At 40.3% G+C, this 22,167-nt stretch overlaps 1 protein-coding gene across 2 annotated transcripts in view; it reads right to left on the bottom strand.

The window, feature by feature from the left end:
* LOC134410191 (ankyrin repeat and fibronectin type-III domain-containing protein 1-like) overlaps positions 1-22,167 on the bottom strand; it is a 328,172-nt gene that overhangs the window by 290,320 nt on the left and 15,685 nt on the right. The window contains exons 2-3 of one of the 2 annotated variants that reach the window (XM_063143337.1): positions 5,444-5,637; positions 3,161-3,390 (exon numbers count right to left, since the gene is read on the bottom strand). The exons of the other annotated variant lie outside the window; for it this stretch is intronic. Coding sequence (XP_062999407.1) covers positions 3,161-3,390; positions 5,444-5,637 — 424 coding nt within the window. The remainder of the gene's footprint in view (positions 1-3,160; positions 3,391-5,443; positions 5,638-22,167) is intronic. 2 annotated transcript variants of the gene reach the window in all.

The following is a 22,167-nucleotide window of genomic DNA, read 5'->3' as shown; positions in this document are numbered from 1 at the left end:
GAGCCAGTGTGCTGTAATGGTTAAAATGTTGGACTGGACTGGGGAGACCTGCGTTCTAGTTCCTACACTGCCATGAAGCTCATTGGGTGACAATGGGCCAATTTATTTATTTATTTTATGCTTTCTACCAAAAAATGGCATTCAAGGCAGATTACAAAGCAATAGATTAAAACAATGAAACATTTTAAAATACATTTTTTAAAAAAATCACTGACTCTCAGCCTAACCTACCTCATAGGGTTGTTGTGGGGATAAAATGGAGAGGAAGATCATAGGCAGCACCTTGGGTTTCTTGGAGGAAAGGCAAGATATAAAAGTAACAAAAATAAGTAACTACATTCTATCTCCCACCATCTTGATTTCCTACAGATCAGCCTATGCTATCTAAAGCACAGCATGCCAGAGGCACAAAGGACAGGCATGCAGCAAGAAGATGCTTGCCTAGCAAATGCCTCCAGGTGACTCATGCAAACAAGCCGGACCGCATATTGTAAAGGGAGGGAAGAGAAACAGACTCTCCTGAAAATCTGACCATTCCGTTCCAACCTCTTGTATAGGATAAAGTAACAAAAGAATTGGCAGAAGAAAGGTTGTTTCTTACCCCAAAGCAAAACCGAGTGGCTCTAAACATTCAAAATCCTTTTGATATTTTCTGCTTCTCAACACAAATGATGGCACCAAAGTTGGCTGTTTTTGTTCACTTGTTGACTCTTACATTCCACTGTCTTATTTTATTTGCTTGTGGTTTGCAGAATCATGATGTCAAATCAGCATCCATAGAATGGTGCTTGTAGATGATTTTATCATGAAGTCACCCGGCTTCATTCATGAAATTTTACAGTGAGTCCAGATGACAATGTTTCTTCCGTCTTCTTTATTTCCACACACAAAAATCGGTTAAGAATGAAAGGACAGAATAGCAGCACAGCATCTTTTCACTGACAGCTCTCTAAGCGCCATCCATCTGGAAACACCCAAAATGTCACATCAGGTTTCTGCGTTTTATCTTGGTATTATCCACCACTACCTCATAGGATGAAACCAAGATTGCTAAGGCCTTGGCGAAGTACCCAAGAATAGCAGACAGATGCAAGGATATTGCAATTTTAAGCAATAGTAGGATTACATGCCAGGCAGCACAGGTCTATCTAACACCAAGCAGAGGAATAAAACCGAAGATACCTGCAAAACACTGTGGAACAACAGGTGGGATACCTTTTTTTAACACAGGTGTTTTTCTCTCTGCCTTCTGGCCACACAGGTTTGTAACAACCCCTCCTAGTTCCCTCACATTCTTTCCTATTATTTCCATGAACTCGTCTACAAAATGGCAACCCTTTCTAAGGCAGCATTGCCTTTCAGTAGAGGGACACCTGATCCCTTCATTACAATCCTGAGGCTAGTAATGAGGTACGGAACCGACACTTCCCAGATCAGGTGTCTCTCAGAAAGTGGAAAATGAGCCCATTAATTGTTAAACAGAGTTCACTGACAACACTGTAGCCCATCTGTCATTTGTGCTCTTCTACTGTATTAATCTTTTAAGTATAAAAGTGTATTAATCTTTTAAGTATAAAATCTAACAAAAATGTTTACAGTCTTCCACAGTAACCCTAGGTATAGACTACCTGACATTCAATATTAATCAGGAGTTCAGCTGTTTTGAGCAAATCTGGTTTAGCCTTCACAATTCAACTTACTGGATATACCTTGCTTAGATTCTCACCTTGGCTACCTTAGGAAATCCAAACTACTTCACTAAGTTACATTTTCAAGAAGACAACTGAACCCTCCTGTATCCTCATCACAGTCTCAATTTAGCACGTATAAAAGGAAAACACTAGCAAAAGCTTAATTCTCTTCTATCCACTTTCATTTGTCTTTCAAAGTTGACGCAGCATATCCCCCTATCCAACTGAACACCACGACCATTCATTACCCTCATCGACAGCCTATGGGACTGCAAGCCGACTTCAAAATCATCTCTCCCTAAAACCAGATATATTATTAAATAATTTAGAGAGTAATCCTATGGCCTCTTGATAGTGTCGTGGTGGTGGTGGTGGTGGCTAGTTTGGATTCCTGGATCAGACGTCAGAGACAGCGAATCTGAGCACACCTCCCCCTCCCTTGCACAGTCAGTGCAGAGAGCACCACACCAACTGTCTTTCCGAGATCACAAACGCAACCTCAAAGGGAAGCTAATGGGGGCATTCCCGAGGGTGAAGAGGGGAGGAGACCAAGGAGGCTGGCTTAAGAGGAATCCTCTGGCTTCCTTCCCTCCCACTCCCCAATGCCTCAACTAGATGGACAAAAAAGCCCATCTAGCTAAAATGCAGGGCAGGTGGAGCACGGAGGCAAAGATTGTCTCTGCCATGTTTTTTGCTCTGCCTTGGCTGGCCATTAACCTTAGAAATGGGAAGTGTACAGCCATCCCCATAGGTTTGTGCCTTAACAGGTGGAAACCAAACTCTGTCATCTTATCCATCTCTCATATACCCAAGAGATCCCCTCCACTTTCAAGTAAAAGGACTTCTCCTTGGTAGAGCATTATAGCACCCATTTCTATTCTATACACACGCGCACACATACATGTATATATGACTCTACTCAGATCAATCTAAATAATTTTATCTTATAGGTACACTTATCGTCTGGGGTTTCTTTGCCTTTTTGTGCACTGATCTGAAACACCAACTGTTATCCTAGTGCTGGATCATTTCTATAATCACAATTGTCTAATGTTTGGAGAAACAAAAATCTATGATGACAAATAAAAAACTCTTCTTTTTTTTTTACTTCTGACAAATGCAGTGTTTGAACTGCGCATTCCAAAGGTGAAAGGAAAGGTAGATTGATGTGTACATGCACACTGCACACATCCTTATCCTACCCAAGCAGGACATATTTAGGATGCAAAAACTACAAAGCTTGGCTTTAACCATGCACACTGAGAATCCCCATGAGGATTTGAAATATCTGACTAGAATTCAGTACTTTTGATATACCATTTTGCAACTACCAAAAAAGAGGGTATCATCAGTTTCAGCAGATTAAGTATGCAGGCTGTTTGTGAGAAACATATAGATACAAATGTGGACATGACTCTGAGTGACAACAGAAAGATGACCAGTTTGAGACACAGCCATTTGGTACTCACAAACTGCCTCCGAAGTTTGGTTTTGACCCGTTCTGTCTTTGTTTCTGTGGGGTGGATAGAATAGCTGAGCGAACTCAGGTGATTGTCCACCGAAAGACTTTTCCTCATATAGAAAGACCGAGCTCTGAAGGACCGGAAAGGCGCCTCATCCATTGCAGTGCATAGCCTTGGCTGAAGGGCAGGATCCCTCACAGGTTCAGTGCAGTCATCTTCCAGCTGCCATGCCTCTCCTGTGAGTAAGAGAGAGAAGAAGGACCCACAACCATGAAATGAGGAGCCAAAATTAATGGTTCTGCCTTGACAGTAAATATTACTCAAAATTCTTGCCAACGTATTTCCAAAGAATAAAGCAAAGTTCGCATTACATTCAAGAAATGTCCATTAAAAAATTCAAACCTTTCAACATGAATGGAATATTGCCATGAAGTACCCAGACAGCAGGCCTTCTCTGTAGCGGCACCCATCATATGGAAAACCCTCCCTCGTACAGTTTGGGAGACAGAAAATATGCCACCTTTTAAATGCCTCCAGAAAACACACTTGGGTCTAAGCAGGATATTGCACTATGAAAGTAGCATGAAAGTGGTTTATAAAAGGCAGGAGTCACACTACTGCTTTATAGCGGTATCGAAGTGCACTGACAACTGTTGGGGCCCACTGACACATACCATATACAGCTTTCATGCTGCTATATCCTGCTTGGTGTGGCTCCTGCCTTTTATATACCACTTTCATAGTGCAATATCCTGCTTGGTGTAAATCAGTCCTTGTTCTCTCAGGCTTTCCCTGGTTGACAGAAGTCATTTTCCTGCTGTTTGCAGATTCTGGTACACACTGAGAAATATCACATATCAGAGCATACTGATTATGAAAGAGATTTTATTGAGATTGCAATCATTATTTTATTGTATTTGTACCAAGACAAATGTCAGCTTAACAGGATGGATTTTTTTCTGTAGTGCTGCACCCAACAGTGGGGATCTCTACCTGACCATCATACATAACAATATGTAATACCTTGGGCGGAATGCAACTCTTTGACTTGGTATAGTCACACTAATCACTTATTAAGATATCTCAATTTCCATTGTGGGAACACTCATTTTAGTGTGGCAAATTGGGTTAAATCGCTGAATCTTGCTCTGTGTACACGACCAGAAGTTCATAACCTACAAGGCAATCAACTAGCACTGTCAACCCTTCATGCTTGTTCTTCAATATGGGTCCAGGCTCAACATCTTAAAGCAATATCAGTGAATATCAAATAAGACTGATGTGAAGTTTCTTGCAGGCGCTTATGCTCAGTAGCCTGCCAATAGGCTGAAATATCCCTTTGAAGCCATCAATTTGACCCCTGAAGACTATTCCTAGACATGGGGTAGTATCTCTCTTTTATTTTATTTATTTACAATATTTATATACAATATTTATTCCAGATAGACGATTGAGAATGCCTGTGAGTAATGATGTCCACAAAAAAAATTCAAGTTTAAGGTTGAAACTGAATCTGCTACACATTTTTGTCTACAAGACTAAAACTGGCAGGAAGAAGGGAGGAAAGGCAATGACCAATGCTAGCCTTACCTTTGCTGGCTTCTTTGAATTTAGTTTTTTGGATGGAAACTTCCAACATTAGAAGTAGGGCTAGAATCATTAATTGGTTTAATTGCCAGATCAATTAATGTTTTGGTTGATTAATCTATGGGCATGGAATTTGAGATGTTAATGAGAGTTAGGGGAACACTATTTTGCTTTCAATATTATTTTGTTTTTCATATGTTAGTATGATATGTATGATTGTCTTTTATCACAACAATGAGTGGCAGTTGTTCCTTATTACACTGTAAATTCTCACATTTCCTTCGATATTCTTAAAAGTCACTTATGATATCAGAAACATCCTCAAGTTAGGAAGTGTGGCTAAAACTTCATACAAATTTTAAAAGCTATTAACCTTTTTATTCAGCTGCTGGCCAATAAAATTATAGCAATACACCCACTATAAAAAGGGTTTTACACCCTTACAAGATATAGGATAAGCTTATACTTAACTTGAGAAAAATCTTTAATGAAAGGTAGAAAAACTTATACGTTAAAATGAGAGGTGGTTCCCTGAAATGAACTTGTCTTTTTAATCAGAAATGTTTAGAACCATATTTCTTAATTATGTAAGGCGTCCCCTGAAAAGGATTATAAAAAAGTTGTCCTGAAACCTGTAGCAGGATGAAGTAGTAAACAATAAAAGTAAGAGATGCAGGACTACTTACATTTATTGAAACTTACCAGTAGAGGGCACTGTGCACCCTTTCTGACAATCAGGGGCAGAGTGATTCCTATATTGTTTCTGTTCTGGCATATCTTTCCTGTACAGTTTTGAATCTAGAAGAGGAATCCGGCTTATGACAGGGGATTGAGGAATGCTTGGAAGTGTCCGTGACTTTCCTAAAACAGGTCTCTGTGGCTTTCTGTCTAATGACCTTTAAAAGAATGGAAAGAAAGAGAAACAAAATATAATTGCAAGCAGAGATACCTTTGATCTTAGCTTTGTATTCCTGCTAGCAACATTGCAGAGTTTCAAACTGGGAGAGTTTAGAAAAGAACACTCACACACACTTTAGAAATAACAAGGTTTTTACACTCCATTACAATCCTAGCTGTGAATTCAGGTAGGCTTGAAAATAAGCTCAGCCTACTGCCCCCCAAATCTGTCCCCAAAGGTAGGGTGACCATATGACAGAAAAAACTCGGATTTATCAGGATTTTTGGTAACAAATCTGCGAAGGTGGGAAATTATGAAATTTGAAGGAAAATCCAGATTTTTCCCCCATCTTCCCCAGCCAAAGGGCAGCTCTACTTTAAAGGGAATTAACAAAAATGCTTATAACTCCGTCATTTTTAAAGACAAAGACATGAAACTTGGCATGATGGTAGCTCTTAGGTAGGGCTTTAGTCAGTTGAGCAGTTGCGCAGGAGGAGAGGAGGTGGTGGCAGAGGTTTTTAAAGTATTGGGCAAAAGGCGGGATGATGATAATAATAATAATAATAATAATAATAATAATAATAATAATAATAATAATATAAGAGTCACCAGACATGACCAAGCAATAACCTGCAATAAGCAATATGATAATAAGCAATAAGCAGTATGATACTGTTGTTTCATACTTTGAATGTTTTTAATTTTTGTGAACCGCCCAGAGAGCTCTGGCTATTGGGCGGTATAGAAATGTAATAAATAAATAAATAAATAAATAAATAAATAAATATCCCAAGCCACAAGTGTGCAGCCTAGCTGGCCCATTGGGAGACTTTGGCAGAGAGAGAGAGAGAGAGGGAGAGAAGGAGAGAGAGAGAGAGAAAGAGAGAGAGATTGTTTGAGGCTGGAGGCTTTGGTTTGTCTGCAATGACTTAAGAGTGAGAGACAACAGAGGCTGCACAGACAACCCAGAGACATCTATTGTAACTTAGCCCCATGGTGCTGGCATGCAACGCAGGGCATTAGGAAGAGGGTCTCAGAGTCGTGTGTTTGTGCAGGAAGTAGACAGGAGTTCAAAGTCTGGATGTGCGAAGTGGTGCCAACGCACAAGCCTTGAGAAGCTAATGTATATAAGTGAGAAGTGTGAATGGGCAAAGTAGTGTTCACTGCCACAACACCCACCCTAATGTTGGAGTAGAGAAACTTGTGACAATCATACACAAGTTGGGTTTTTTTAAAATGAAATTTAAAAATAAAAAAGCCAGCCATCCGGTCGGCCAGTAGCAAACCCCGTTAACAACAGCAGCAGCTTGCAATGAGTGAGGATACAGTCAGAAAAGATATTTGAGGGAAGGGGAGGATGTATCACACAGAGTATAGCAAAAGCTTCAAAGTACAGCAAAAGCTACAAAAGTAGGAGTGAGTGAAGTTAATTTCAGATACATTGAATGTCTCACTTGTTCTTTATTTGTGATTTTAACATTAAGATGTTATGTAGAACAGATTTGTCTTAAATGTGTGCTGTAAAATCAGACATGTGGCCAAGGCTATGTTCGGGTGGGCACACCCCCTTGGTGCTGGACACTCCTCCTTGGGGGCTGACCATGTTGTCCTCCTTTTTGGTTTCCAAAATATGGTCACCCTACCAAAGGGAAGGACTTTTCTTGGGCTTTCATTATATCCCAAGACGGTCCTGGCACATAACTGCCTGGCTAATTGTATTTAGCCTGGATTTCTGGGCCTAGTAAAGATCCAGAAGAGTAATTACAAACTACAATTTTGGCTAATGAAGGCCCAAAGAACAGCCCCCCTTTTACACACCAGCAGCAGCTACTGCTGCTGGAAGGGAAGTTGGGGTGGGTGACAAAGGGAAGAGGAAAATTGGCGGCAAGGAAGACCGGGGACAATGCAGGGCGGGAAGGAAGCATTTAGAACAGGCCACATCTTTGAGATTTCAGAAAACTTTCTGAAAAACTCTGGAAAGAACAGGCTCATTCTGCACTGAGAATTGAGGGAGGGGAGTTTGCATTTCTCCATTTCCACCCCCTAATCTGTAGGTTCCTTACTGCCCCTTCCTAGTAGCTCTCTTCATTAGGCATTTTTAAAAAGCCAACCTAGTGCAGCTTCCTCACATTAAACACAATCCTCTCTCTTACTGAAGGCAGTAGGGCAACACTGGTTTTTGGAAACCAACAACTTCATTTGCATCTGAAATATATTTGTGCTGCCCCTATCCTTCCACGTTTCGGTTGGCTTACATCTGCACTGAGGAAAGATGCATCTGCACTGAGGACAAGGAAGGACTATACTCAGTGGTAGAGTACATGATTTGCATGCAGAATGTCTCAGGTTCAATAAGAACGTAAAAAGAGCCATGCTAGATCAGACCAAGATGTCATCTAGTCCAGCATTCTGTTCACACAGTGGCCAACCAGCTGTCGATCACAAACCCACAAGCAGGACACAGGTGAAAGAGTACCCTCCCGCCCATGTTCCCCAGCAAATGGTGTACATAGGCTTACTGCCTCTGATTCTGGAGGTAGCACATAGCCATCAGGACTAGTAGCCATTGAAAGCCTTCTCCTTCAGGAATTTATCCAACCCCCTTTTAAAGCCATCCAAACCGGTGGCTATCACTACATCTTGTGGTAGCGAATTCCATAGTTTAACTCTGCACTGTGTGAAGAAGCCCCAGCATCTCCAGGTAGGGCAGAGAAAGACCTTTGTCTGAAACCTTGGAGAGCCATTGCCAGTCAGGGCAGACAATACTGAGTTTGATGGACCAATGGTCTGATGGTATAAGGCAGTTTCCTATATTAGATAGATAGATGAAGGTTGGAGTTGCTTTTTTGACTTCAATGAAGCTCCTCATAATAAAATCTCCCAAAACAAAATCTTAGAGGCTCTGTTTCAAGTTCCACCATTTATATCATCCTACTCTAGTACAAATGTTTGGATCCACTGCCTTCCAATAGCCTTGTTCTTAGATTCTCATTCAAACAAAAATGTCCAAAGTAACCCAATTCTATCATAATCCTGTTTTCCTCTTTGCAAATATCCTCATTTTGTATTGATGTCATTTAAAAGCAAGCACTAACACCAGAGCCAGGAGAGAATAGCGCTTCTTCATTCCATGGTGCAGAATGTTAATTTCTAAGATTATTCTAGAATGTGAATAGACATACTGTTAGGCTGTTAATGGCAATACAGACAGATCCATGATAATATCAATCAATACCTATTACAGCAGGCAGTATATCCATCCTGAAACTTACAGTGCCTTTAGTACCAGAAACAGGAGTGGGGTTAGCACAGAAAGAGTACATGCAGTTGAAACATAAAAGGAGATTTCAAAACACACATTAACAGCACTCAAGACTCTTTTCATAGGTTAGCTGGTATGCTACGGGTATGCCTATCAAGTACTGATGTATCTTCTGGCTCTTCCTTACTAGGCTCTTCTGGCTCTTTCTTACCACAGCAAACCCATTCAGGGGAAAAATAGAATTGGTGCACAATGCTTTCTGAATAGTAACGTCGTAAGTCATCTATTTGGAAGCACCTGCAATCTGATGTACTGTCTTTTTAAAAGCTTTTTGTAAGATTGTGTCTTAAAAAACAAGTATGCATTGTGAAGGCAGGAGCATCATGGGAGCTCCTTGCAGAATGCAAATATTCATATACCTAAATGTTGTTGCCATGGTCTTAACTAGGAAAGTGAGAAACGTGCTCCAGCACAGGGTGTGAATATCCAGAACCCAATCAACAGAAAAGGAGAGATAAGCAACCCAAGGATCTATTTGGAGTCCTCAATGGTCCTGAAAGGGGGGGGGGGGAGAGAGAGAAGGAATTTGAAATCTATGTGCACAGCTGGGGGCAAAACTCTTTTGGGGCACAGGAAGGAAGCTGGCTCCTCTCTGAAGCAAAGATGCTATTGGAAGAGAAAGGAAAGGGTATACTGCATCTTTAATTAGCATGCATGCATGCTTTGCAAACTGCTTTGCTGTGCTTATGACAACACAAAGAGATAAATGCCACTGGGGTCAGGGGGAAGAACTCACACTTCTGTGGAGGTGATATTTTGATCCGCTCAGCTGCAGGCAATGATTTATTAAGAGTGAAGTGAAGAACAAAGGCTACATGTACAAGCAGAGAATCTACCCGTTATTATTATTTCACAAAGGATTTTGGTCCGTTTTGTTTTCCAGTTCTGACAATGGAATATATTCTCAGGGGATATACAGATCTGTGAATGTTATGCTCTCTCGTTTTCTTGCTCTGGCCAAACTAGATGTTATGTGGGTATTCTGTTGTAGCGTTGAGTTTTTGTTTTGTTTTTAACTAGAAAGCAGCATCAGTGGTGGCAATCATGAGAAACACACCAGGGGCAGAGAGCGGGCTACAAGGGCAAATAGCCTGACATGGTATAAGGCAGCTTCCAATGTTCCTATTCCTCCTATGACTGCTTAACTCTTCCCCCACAAATTCTACCCCTGCTACTTTCCCATCCCCAGCAGGGAAGACACAGGGTCCCCATAATTTTTCCCCTGTGGATGGGAAAACAGCTGAGGGGGAAAGGTCTAAGCAAGAAAGTATCAAGAGGGGAACTAATAAGACAGCCTACCCACTCCAATTGCTCTGCTAAAACAGACAGCTTCTTTCATTTAAAAATGAAAGCCAAACTGTTCACGTGTCCCCAGCATATTATCTAATCTAGCCCTCTGCAAAGCCTATTTTCTCCCCATGTTTTATTCCTTTTGAATGCAAAGGGAATCACACAACTTCTGTAAATCTTTCCCTAATGCGCACAGAGCCCGTCTTGCAAATGGTCACATCCCCCTAGCAAAGACCCTAGAAGAGAATGCATACAGACTGCACAAAGGTCAACGATAATCAACTGTACTAGGGCCTATAAATAACTGCTGATTTGCTTTTCAGCTGTAGAAGAACTCATAATCAAGGTCTGACAAGGATTAAAAAATCCTTCCACCTGAAGCAATTAACCCGTCCTTATCCAAACTACCTGTTGAGCAATCAAATGAGGGTATGATCCAGTGTATTGCTACTAAATTGCACCCAGATGTCTTTGCTCTCCGGAGCCAAAGCTACGACATGAGCATGCGAAGGCTAGAAGATTGGCCACAGGGTGCAAAAAGGCGCTGAGCTGGGTAATTCTTAAGACCTAAATGTATTGATCATGCAACAAGAACATGCCATGACTGGAAGAAACTGAACACTTGCAAATGGGTTTTAAAAAAGCATTGGTGGGGAAGGATAGGGAGTGCCTTTGTACTGCTTGGTCTTTTCTGTTTTCCAGTTTAGGAAAATCATTCCTAAGCGATACAATGATCTGTTAATTTTACACACTCTTCCCCCCAATGTTTTTATATATTCTTTTAAAAACCAAAAGGCAGAGATTGCAGCAGGAGCAAAAGAGCAGGAGGAGGTTTTGCTAGGATCCTGACAAATAACATACATTATTCAAACCACATGCCTGCCACCTCAATATTTCCTGGAGAACATCATACTTGTATCAAGATCTCCTCTTTTATAAGGAGGATGCATTATAAAACTGTAATACCTTGGAAAAGAGATCCACAAACTCATTTTTCATGCTTCAGCCATGAAGTTTGGAGGCAAGTTTCTTCTTTATCTCAGCTCAAAGTGTTTGTTTTTATTGGTTTTTAAATGGACTTTCATCTGCAATTTGGCTCACTCACATGAGAGATCTAGAGGAATCTGCTCTATTTATATGGAATATATGCCCACTAACCACTCTGGTCTGAAATTGTAGCAGGTTAATGGTTTGGGATCGGCGGGGGGGGGGGGGGGAGATAGGAAGGCAATCAGTAACACTGGCCACCCACAAAGAAGGAACAAAAATAATTGTTTTATCTTTGCTGGCTGTTGTAATGTTCACTTAATTATTGCCTTGCTTGTTGTTATTGTCTCCTGTGTATATTTTAATGCTATTTTGTGAAGCACCGATATATATTTTTTCAGATTGGAGGGTGGTATATAAATCTTTTAAATAAATAAACAAAGTCCTGTACATCTATTGTTCCCAGCTTTCACTGACGGTTCAAGGAGAGGCTGCTAGAGGCTGTTCCAACACATACTTCATATGAATCAATCTATTCTCTTCAGTAGACACAGTTACATCAATGCACATGACTTTTTTGTTCATCAAGTACTAGGAGCAGAATGATGGGTGAAGAGGACTGTAATATTAATTGCAACAAAACATTGTCATTTTCATCCCTCTCTTGTTGTACTCCAGGTTGCTGGCAGCTGCCCAACACCAGTTGCACTGCAACTGCTCAGACAGAAGTTCACACTGGAAAGCAATGCATCCTGCACCCAATAATTGAAGGGGAGAATTATCAGCCTGGGAACATTTGATGCAGGCCTTTTACTATTGATTGCAGAACACATCATCTTTAAAGAAAAGGAACACATTTCCCATAAGTAGGTCTTAAACTAGATCTACTTACTCTCAAAAGTTTGGATGGAATATTCATTTATTTAAGTCAACAATTCTGAGACTGTGTATTGGGGCATACCAACGTTCTGCAAGAAAACTAATCAGTTTTAAAAACATAACATTTTTGGTGTAGCCCAAAGTACTTGCCCACCCCAATGCTGTCTACTGTATCTCTGCAGGATATCATTGATTGATTCCTTGGCTCCTTCCAATTAGCCTCCTGGGGGCGAGGGAAACAGGGCAGATAGTCTCTAGACAGAGTTTGATTGGACCATTCAGTCATTCCCATTGCAAAGACACGGCCCCGTCAGTGACTCAGAACAGTGGCTCATACAGAAGCATGAGCAGTGGCATCTTTTGAGGGTAAGTAGGTCTTAAACTAGAAGTAACCCTTGTTGGATATTAAATGAAATGTATCTCCAATTTTAGTTCAGGAAAGGAAACATTCATTAATTATTGGAAATTTGAAGCACACTGTCTTAGTATGTAAAACACAAAGAGGCAAGAGAATCCTGCTGGGCTCTTAAAGCAGTTCACAGAATATTATGAAGGCATATCCAATTGTGGACAAGTGTAATGACTGAACCAGACAACCACGGGTAAGATTTTTTTCAGTTGCCACAATCATGGTGATTGTGTCACATCATCCAATTGCCCAGTTTGGCATATACATGCGAATGGTAGGGCCAGCTCACCAGAAAAAGCAAAAGGCTCCTGTTAAGTGGCCTTTAATTTCTAGATTACAGTGAACAGATCATTTATGGCACAAAAATGCTAAGTATCCCAAACAAGAGTGACACAAATGTACTCATGACAGATGTGCTGACCTTCCATAGGCTTAATTTTATAAACCTTTTCCATCATATGCCTTAGAAAAATAAGTACAGCAAAATCAGTCTAGAAACTACAGTCATTCTGCCCTTTTAACTACGACATCATTAGAGGCAGGTGGCATGACAAGAAGGAGAAACGGTGCTTGCATTCAAATGTTGATATATTTTATTAGTTTCAGACAAGAGTTTCTTACCAGCAAGATGTTTTAATAATATTGTCTAATTAAATGTTCAAAATACGCACATCCAGAGCCAAATTAGTTGTGATACACATACAGCTTTCTCTAAAAACAGTACCATCTGCCTAGTTCCCCTCTCCACCTTTTAAACTCTAGTACAAATTACTAGTGACATCACAATGATCTGTATTTCCCTGTCTTTGTTCCAGCCAGAGAAATCCCAATTGTCTGCCACTGGCAGACAAACCTAAAACACTGTTCTATCAGGATATGGGCAACTTGAAGTAGACATTACGACTGGAGGTGTAATGCCACCTCCAGCTGCATTTTTAGCAGCAGTATGAATACAGCCATAATGGCAGGGTGGGGGGAACCTGAAATTTCTACTCCTTTGGGAGGAAATTTAAGAACTGGGAGGGGAAGAATATGGAACTTTCTGCAGGTTAAAAGCACGGCATAATGGTGAGCCAAGGAAAAAAAATACTGTTGGAAGAATTCACCTAGAAATGTCTCAAGACTTCAAAGCAGATTCATATCCTTGGTTGATACTAATCCAATTTATTGGATTAAACATTATGTCACAGACTTCCTCCCACTTGTCATGCAATCCAGAGATTCCACTCCTCTTAGCTGCAAACAACATAAAATGAAAGGAATGGATTCCACCAGCAGCAAGACCCCTATACTCAACCAGACGATTGGCTGAGCCCCACTTACACAGAAAACCTGCAATGACTACCCTATCACACTAGCTGAGATCTAGAACACCTTTGTGGTGGCCACAACCTCCATGACACATCTGAGAGGACTGCATCCAAAGGAGAAAGCCAAATATTTCAACATAAGGCAAATCTTAAATTCATAGCCAACCAGCTAAATTGAACTTATTCCACTTCCCACAAGTAGGAACTGACAGGGCAGTCCTTGCCAATCTATTTCACCTTAGGGCACTCCAGAGGTGGACTTGTTTACCCATACAGTCAACATCATTTGTCTTGACATTCTGCAGTAGAACGGGGGTGGACAATAAGTCCAGGGGGGAGGTCTTTGTCTTCCAGTGGACGGGAATGCTGTTTTATCTTTTCATGGACAATAAGTCCATGGGGGAGGTCTTTGTCTTCCAGTGGACGGGAATGCTGTTTTATCTTTTCATATCCTTCCTGCTCATAACAAAAGTGTTGGCAAAAATAAGGGCAAATTATATCCTGACCAAACTGAAGTGGCCGAGGCAACCTTGGTTCATCCCTCTATTTCAACTCTCCCGCAGGGCTGTCCATCGAGGCTGTCCTTGACAACATGGGATTGAGGCAAGATATGCCATCCTGACCTCAACACACTGTGACTGATGGAGTGGAGGGTTTGTTGACCCTTTTTGACCCTTGAGTCGGAGACACACTAAAACGAATTTTGGACACTGCTCATAAGTTATCTATGAGACGTTCATATGCCTTTAAGTGGGCAAACTTTTGCTCTTGTGCTACGGTTCAGGACTTGACCCCGTTGAGTGCCAATTGCACGAAGGGTTGGAGTTTATCTTGTCTCTTTCTGGAAAGGGTTTAAAACTTTCTTCCCTGCCTCTCATGCTGTAATGGACAGCTTCTCCGTTTTTTCATACCTGCACACTAACTGTCTTTGGAATCTTACTCCTCCAATTTGGCTGCCAGGACCGACTTGGAGTTTGTTGGTTGTTCTGCAGGCCTTGACTGCCAAACATATGAACTGCCTGCAATGACAGATTTCCATCTCCTATCTTGGAAAACTGCCTTTTTGCTGGCTATTATGTCAGCCTGCCAGTCCAGCGAACTGTGTGCTTTGCATCTAAAGCCACATTATATGACTTTCCATCGCGATAAGGTGCTGCTCCATCCCAACATCACGTTTCTGCCCAAGGTGGTGTCTGAGTTCCACTTGAATCAAGACATCATTCTCCAAACTTTCCTTCTGTTTCCTTCTACGTGGCTTGAATCTACTCTTCATACCGTGGAAGTTCAAAGGAAGTGGGTTTTCTACAAATCAAGAACTGAGCCCTTTCAGTAGTCCCCTCGCTTATTTGTGAGCCATAGAGGCAAGCAGCCAGGACTACCAGTGTCATTGGAGAGGCTATCAGCCTGGGTAGTCCACACTATTAAGCTGGCATATGAACTGGCTGGCTTTACCTTTCTAGTTCAATCCGAGCTCGTTCGACTTATATCATGGCTACATTGGTGGCATTTGGGAAATGAGTCTGCAGAGTGGCCTCCTGGTCAAAAATATTGACTTTCATCAACTATTACTAATTTGATGTGCGAGCCAGAGTGGACTGGTCTTTCAGCTTCAATGTTTTGTCTGCTGTCTTGAAGTAGGATACCGATCCACCACTGCCACTTCCCCATATGTGTGGTGCACAGAGACCATGAAGAAGAAAGACAGGTTGCTTACTCATAACTATAATTCTTTGAGTGGTCAACTGTGCAATCACACAATTCACCCACTATCCACGTTTCAATGTCAGTTTGAATATTGATGTTGCCGAAGCTCCCCTCAGTTCTGAGGCTCTGGGGACATACACACTGGGATGATGTGGGGATGATTCCCACCAAAAAATCCTCAGCTATAGCAGTTTCCAGAATGAGGCTTTGCACAGGCTCAGAGCTCATATGTGCGGTGCACAGAGACCACAAAGAAGAACTGTAATTACCATAAGAGATAGTAAAAACTAAGCCATCAAAGAGAGAGCACAAATGCAGTTATACATCAATGGAAGCAAGCCTAGCAGTTGATATTCCTATCACTTGGTATTAGGCAGGATAATAAACACAGCCAGGCAATACAAAAGGATAATGAAATAGTGATTCATATTCAGGATCTCTTTGGATGGCCAAAAAGAACCTTGGCTTCTTCTGGATTTTTTCCCAATACAAAAACATTGTTAACTCTGACATGCACTGCATGGGGAACCTGTTGTTCAATCTCTTGTTTTTTAATATTTTTATCCCAATTTTTGGCTCAAAAGATCTCAAGGCAGCCAACCATCAGAACAGAAAGCTAAGCAATAAATCCATACTACAGAATTCCAAAATGTAAAACAAACTTTAAAAATCGCCATTCGTTAAAAGCTCAGGAGAATAAAATTGTTCAACCCAGTGCCTAAAAGTCAGTAAATGTCTCTGGGGCAAGTATTCTACACCTGGGGCACCACCATAGAAAATGTGATACTCCTGATATACCACCTCCAAGAGCCAAACCTCTCTTGCTGACCTAAAATTGTGGGCAGCTGCTATTGGTGATATTCAAGTAATTTTGTCCAAAGAAATTTTAGTGTTGTTGTCTCTTGTCTATCACCTGTCGCCTGTCTCTCGTCTATCACCTGCAAAGTAATTTTAAGCATAAACATGTTCCCAAAAGTTTCATAACTTACATGCGTTTCACTATTTATACATCTTCTTCAGGCTATTCCTAGGAAATGATATAACACTGAAGGGAACAGGAAACTGGAGTGATAGAAGGCATTCTCGGATACTTGCCCTGTCTTATCCCAGCCACATGCAATCACAGCACAGAATGCATGGCACAACTCAAGATGTTTTTCACCTTCTTGGGTCTCTGGCCCTGGCATCTATCATTGTACCACAACTTTCCCCAACCTGATGCATGGCTGGCTGGCGATAATGGGATATATATGCCAACACATTTGGAGGGCTTCAGTTTTGGGAAGGCTGTCACAACAACTCTAGATTTCTAATGTACCAAGTCTATCTTCTAGAAGACTTCAGGCAGCAGAAGGATAATAGGATGTTTTAGTGCCATGGAGATAAACTAATTGTTTCATTCAATGCACTGACAGGTGTAACTGACATTGCTGTTTATCAGGCATCAACATGCCTAGTGCCATATAATGCACAACAGGCACTGCTCTGCGGAGTCTGAAAAGATTAGCTCCACAACCAGGTAACAGCACAGCAAGATTTATTCATCACCCACCCGCACCATAAACTGTAATAGGAACTGGATGTCCATATTCTATCAGTGGTTTATAAGAGCTTAGTAAAAAGACTTATCTTTTTAATTCTCAAAATGACCTACAATATCCTTGGATGTAAAGTATATGATAAGAACTAATCTAGAACTGTAACAAAGCGGCACGTTTATAAACTGACAGTTGTTTGTGTAGTCACATCAATATAAACAGAGTAAAATCACACTTTCTGGATATCTACATCTAGCCTGGCTTTCTGATTCTGATTAATTTTGCAGGTCACAAATGTGAGAGAATGGATGCATCACACACTTCAATAATCCTCAAACTGGGAAACAAGGGATTGTCGGGGACATCCAAAAACGTATCTATATTCGCATTCTGCAAGGTGAAATTATCAGAAAAAGGGGGTGGAGTAATTCCCTTATGACATTCCAGTGGCAAACATCTTTGTTTAAAAAAGGGCTTTGGCCTATACCTTGCTAAGCTGATTTTATAATACTAGTTATGTAATTATTCTTTTTGTTTTTTGCTCCACTTTTATAGGTTATGTTTTTATAGATTGTTTTATTTCTCTGTTTTATGCTGCTTATATGTTGTTAATTGAATTTTTAATGTTTTAAATAGTGGAATTGTTAGCTCCACCAACTATTTTGAAGCAAGGCAGGGTAGAAACCTTTTAAACAAAATAGTAATCTCTGCTTAATAAGTGTCAGGCCTCATGCTCCCATCTTTCCCCTCTCTTCTTCAACTCATGCACCAGCTTTGCTGCTTTCATTGTGGCATTTCAAAAACAGTTGCATACTGCATCCCAACCAGGAGACTGTATCCTGCTTACTAATCAGGATATGAAACCTATGTCCCAGTTCTGATACAACAGAAAACTGTGGTTTACAAACCACAATAGACGTTCCAAATCTGGCACAAGTGGGGAAGATTATTATTATTATTATGTATTTATATAGCACCGTGCAGATGTGACACTCATTCCCAGTTTTATAGAACCATGGTTTATTAAACTGAATTTATATTTTATTGGGTTTTCTATTGTACCATATTTTTTTACTTCAAGGTTATCTGCCAGAGTTCTTTGGAAAAGTGGAATAGAAATTGAACAAAAAATCATCTTTCTATAACATGGTCATATTTTATGTACACATTGTTCTTTTCTGTTGTAAGCAAGATTCATTGCCTATAACAGTAAGCAACATTCAATACCATTAAGCATTAGAAGTTGTAATGACTCTACTGAGGCATTTGGAGAGTTTTAGTATCTTATGTGAGCACCAAAATGCTTCTGGTAATTTATATAAATCACTTTTTCTTTAATAAGCACATCATTCATTGGTGAGAATTCAAGCCTTTGCAGCATTCACTCAAATGCTGCACCTTGAAACTCTGTCAGACCCATGTATAGCTGTGCAAGATACAGGGTACGTTGCCAATACAACACATTATATTTTGTCCCTTTATAAAGTATTATCCATAACTTTGTCAAGTATTATTGATAACACTTCATCAACTTAAAACAAAGGTTTAGATCACCTCCTTCCTGCATAGGTGGATGGGGAAAAGGCCAGTTCACTACAGAAATTACAATTAGAAAGGAATGTATTTTAACTCATTTGTACACTGCCAGACAACTCCACAGTTCCTTGAGCGGTTTAAAAGTAATAAATAAATAAATACATCCTAAGAAATTCAAGGTGCACACCATTTATAGTTTCACAAGCCCAAACACACACATATCTGAAAAGGCTATGGACTGCTAGTACCAATCATGGAACACTAATATCATCATCACTGATTATTTATTAAAGTACCTAAAATAAAATAGGAACTCACAGAAATAAAATGTACAGGTCCCTCCCTGCAAGTTCACAAAGCTTTAAAAACTACAATACGTGAGGGAAAGGCCAGCTTGAGGCAAGGGGTAGCTTTGCACTGGCTTGGTGAGACTAAGAAAAATCAAAAAGAAAAGTCAAACCTACAAGTTAAGTATCCTACAAGTAAAAAAAGAAACAATAGTTAAATAGAACAAAACAGAAATGTAAAAGAAAAAAAGTGAGAATTTAATCATTCTTGAAGGAGGACAAAGAAACCACCCAAACACATAAAAAGGAGAGGGAATTCTATATGCAATGGGCCATGAGAAACAAAAAGAAGAGATGAAAAACAACACATACTAGTAGTTTTACCTATCCTTCCCTCCCTCCATGCTTAGATACAGCTCCAGCTGAGTCCATTGCTGAGGCCATCAGAGGGAGAGGAAGCATGCTTAGATTCAGTTCCATGACTTGCTGAATTTACTACGCCTATACACACCACTTGCTGGGGAACATAGGTGGGAGGGTGCTCTTGCACCCGTGTCCTGTTTGTGGGTTCCTGGTCAACAGCTGGTTGGCCACTGTGTGAACAGAGTGCTGGACTAGATGGTCTGATCCAGCATGGCTCTTCTTGTGTTCTTATGCTTTTATTATCTGCTGAAAGTAAGAATCACTGCCTGAGTGTGCTTTTTTCCTCCTCCTCCCCCTGGATTCATTTCCCTTTTGTGTCATGGCTTTTAAATTGTAAAGCTCAGGGCAGAGACTGTCTTATTACTTTTATTTGTAAGTCACACTTTGTGACCTGAAGAGCAGAATAATAATGCTTTAAATAAGTTGAACAATGGGTTAAAATAAAGTTCAGACAAACACTCAACAATTCAAACATATTGCTCATTAGTAATATTTATATAAAGTGAAATCTAGAATTAGCAATTAAAACTGTAAGTGACAAGTAATAATTACTAATGTTTGCCTTAAAAATCAACAGCATGGTCCTCTAAAAACTTTGTTCACAAATGTTGAGTGCATATATAAAAGCTACCTCATTATTTTTATTTATTAATCACCTCATAGGTGCCATACAATACATTTTATGAAACACAATCTTTAAACATGACAATACAATCAATTCTCACTAAAATCCAAAACCAACACAAAAGAATAAAAGAAACAAATCACAAACAGATCATTTACCACATAAAAAAGCTAAAACTATTAGAACTAAAACCAACAAACTATCATCCATTGGCAGAGATCTTATTAAGCAACAGAAAGGGAGCTAAGAACAAAGAGTGATCTAAAAGTTCTAATGTAGCTGTATTAAGCTAAGCCAATCTAGGTCAAGGTTTTGTCTGTGCCTGGATGCAGGAGTATCTAGGAACTTTACATATGCCACTCTGAACCTCATGGAGTAAGCGTGGGATGCAATACATTTGCAACAATAGCTGTTAACAGTAATTTATACCTTTGCATTCTTGATTATTACTATTTCGTAATTCTTACTAACCCTGAAGATTGCTGCTCAGATTGCCATAGTATAAAATGGATTAGCATGTCTCCAGTTGAGAACAGGCAAATAGAATTGCAATGCACTGGTTTTCCATGGTCTACAAAGACCTTTTGTAGCCATCCTTGTTTTTTGACCTCTAAACCCCTAAGGAGCTTGTACCCTGCACATCTGAAAAGGTCAACAATTCCCCTACAACCCATTGCAATTTCTATGGTCAGCTAAGAAAAGCTTTTTACTCTGAAGAAGGCAGGAACGAAAACCCTCCTTTTTAAAAGGGGTGGGAGAGAGAGAACAGTTTGAGAAATCAAATAAGTTCTAAATGCATAACAAGTCACACTAACATTTTCTGCATAACCTATAAGATGCGTCTCTGATATATTGTAATACATGTAGCCATACATGGCTACAGATAACAGCTTATCTTTCTAAATGCAGCTGTAAAGTGTTCTGTAGCAACATATATTAAAGCAAGTTTGTTTACACAAGAGAGATAAACTCTTAGGTTTTTATAAATTAAAAAAGCACTAAATGATCAAAAAGCAAAGTATTATGAAAAACTCAAATTGATGCTTTCAATTAAACATCCTAGGAGAAGGAGGAAACTGCTACTACTATAAATTGAACTGTATTCTATGAATGTCAATAATGCACTTATTCATAGTGCTGGTGGTTATGCCTTCAGTTACGCAGTGCTCCCTTCCCAGTCAATAGATTCTCCTCAGAAAGAAACTGGGAATGGGTCTCAGGCTTATGCACACCCACTACCACCACCACTCACCTGTGGAAAGACAAGCTAAGCTGAGCAATAACCCCATCACATCTGGGAGAAGGAAATGAAAGGAACCTCTCGTGCAAGCACTTGAGTTATTGCTGACTCCTAGAGGGACGCCTGCTTTCGCTGACGTTTTCTTGGCAGACTTTGTAGTGGGGTGCTCGGAAGGATGGAAGGCTGAGTCAACCGAAGCCAGCTGCCTGAGAACCAGCTTGGCTGCGTGAGAACCAGCTTCCCCTGGGATCGAACTCAGGCCGTGGGGAGAGTTTTGGCTGTAGTAACTGCCACTTACCACTCTGCGCCACACGAGGCTCTGGGAACATTCAACCAAATAGGACTGGTACCACCCCAAAAAAAGAAGTTGAAAGAGAGTCAACCATTTCACTTATTTCCAAAAATATCTAGAAGATAATTAAAATCACAACAACAGAGGCTCAGTTAGAACATATTATACAGACTATGAAAGGTACTAGCAAGTCCAAGAGGATGCAAGTGTGTTAACTCTGGTTAACAAGCAGAAGAAGCTGAGTTAACTCTTTGCATCTGTCTTCACTGCGGAACCTTTTTGGACTGGTGGGCACATTTGGGAATTTGAGAAGTTGCTGCAGGCATCACCACAAAATACAATCAGTGGATTGCCATTTTGGAGTCTACTAGTTGCATCTATGGACCCTAGGCTGCACCTTATTTAGCAAAAACATTTATTTCAACTCTACTGGAAACTGCAACATCACTTAAAAGGGATTGTCTAATTCAGCTAATTGTTGTTGGTGCAATACAGCTAATGCTTATTTTAAGCATATGTTTTAGCAGTGTCTAGTAATTGCTTCTCTTTGTGGGGGAGGTTATTACACAGATAAATGTTGTACTGGAACAGTCTTTAGTATTCAATGATTTTTACAAACATGTTCTTTTAAATTATTTACCTGCTGTGTAGAAATTAACAAATGGTCAGTGTAAATGGATTCTCTA

The sequence above is a fragment of the Elgaria multicarinata genome, chromosome 17 (genome assembly GCF_023053635.1).
Source record: "Elgaria multicarinata webbii isolate HBS135686 ecotype San Diego chromosome 17, rElgMul1.1.pri, whole genome shotgun sequence".
In the NCBI taxonomy this organism is placed as follows: domain Eukaryota; kingdom Metazoa; phylum Chordata; class Lepidosauria; order Squamata; family Anguidae; genus Elgaria; species Elgaria multicarinata.
Note: the sequence above shows the minus strand (reverse complement) of the source record. Positions and strands in the feature narration are given on the sequence as shown.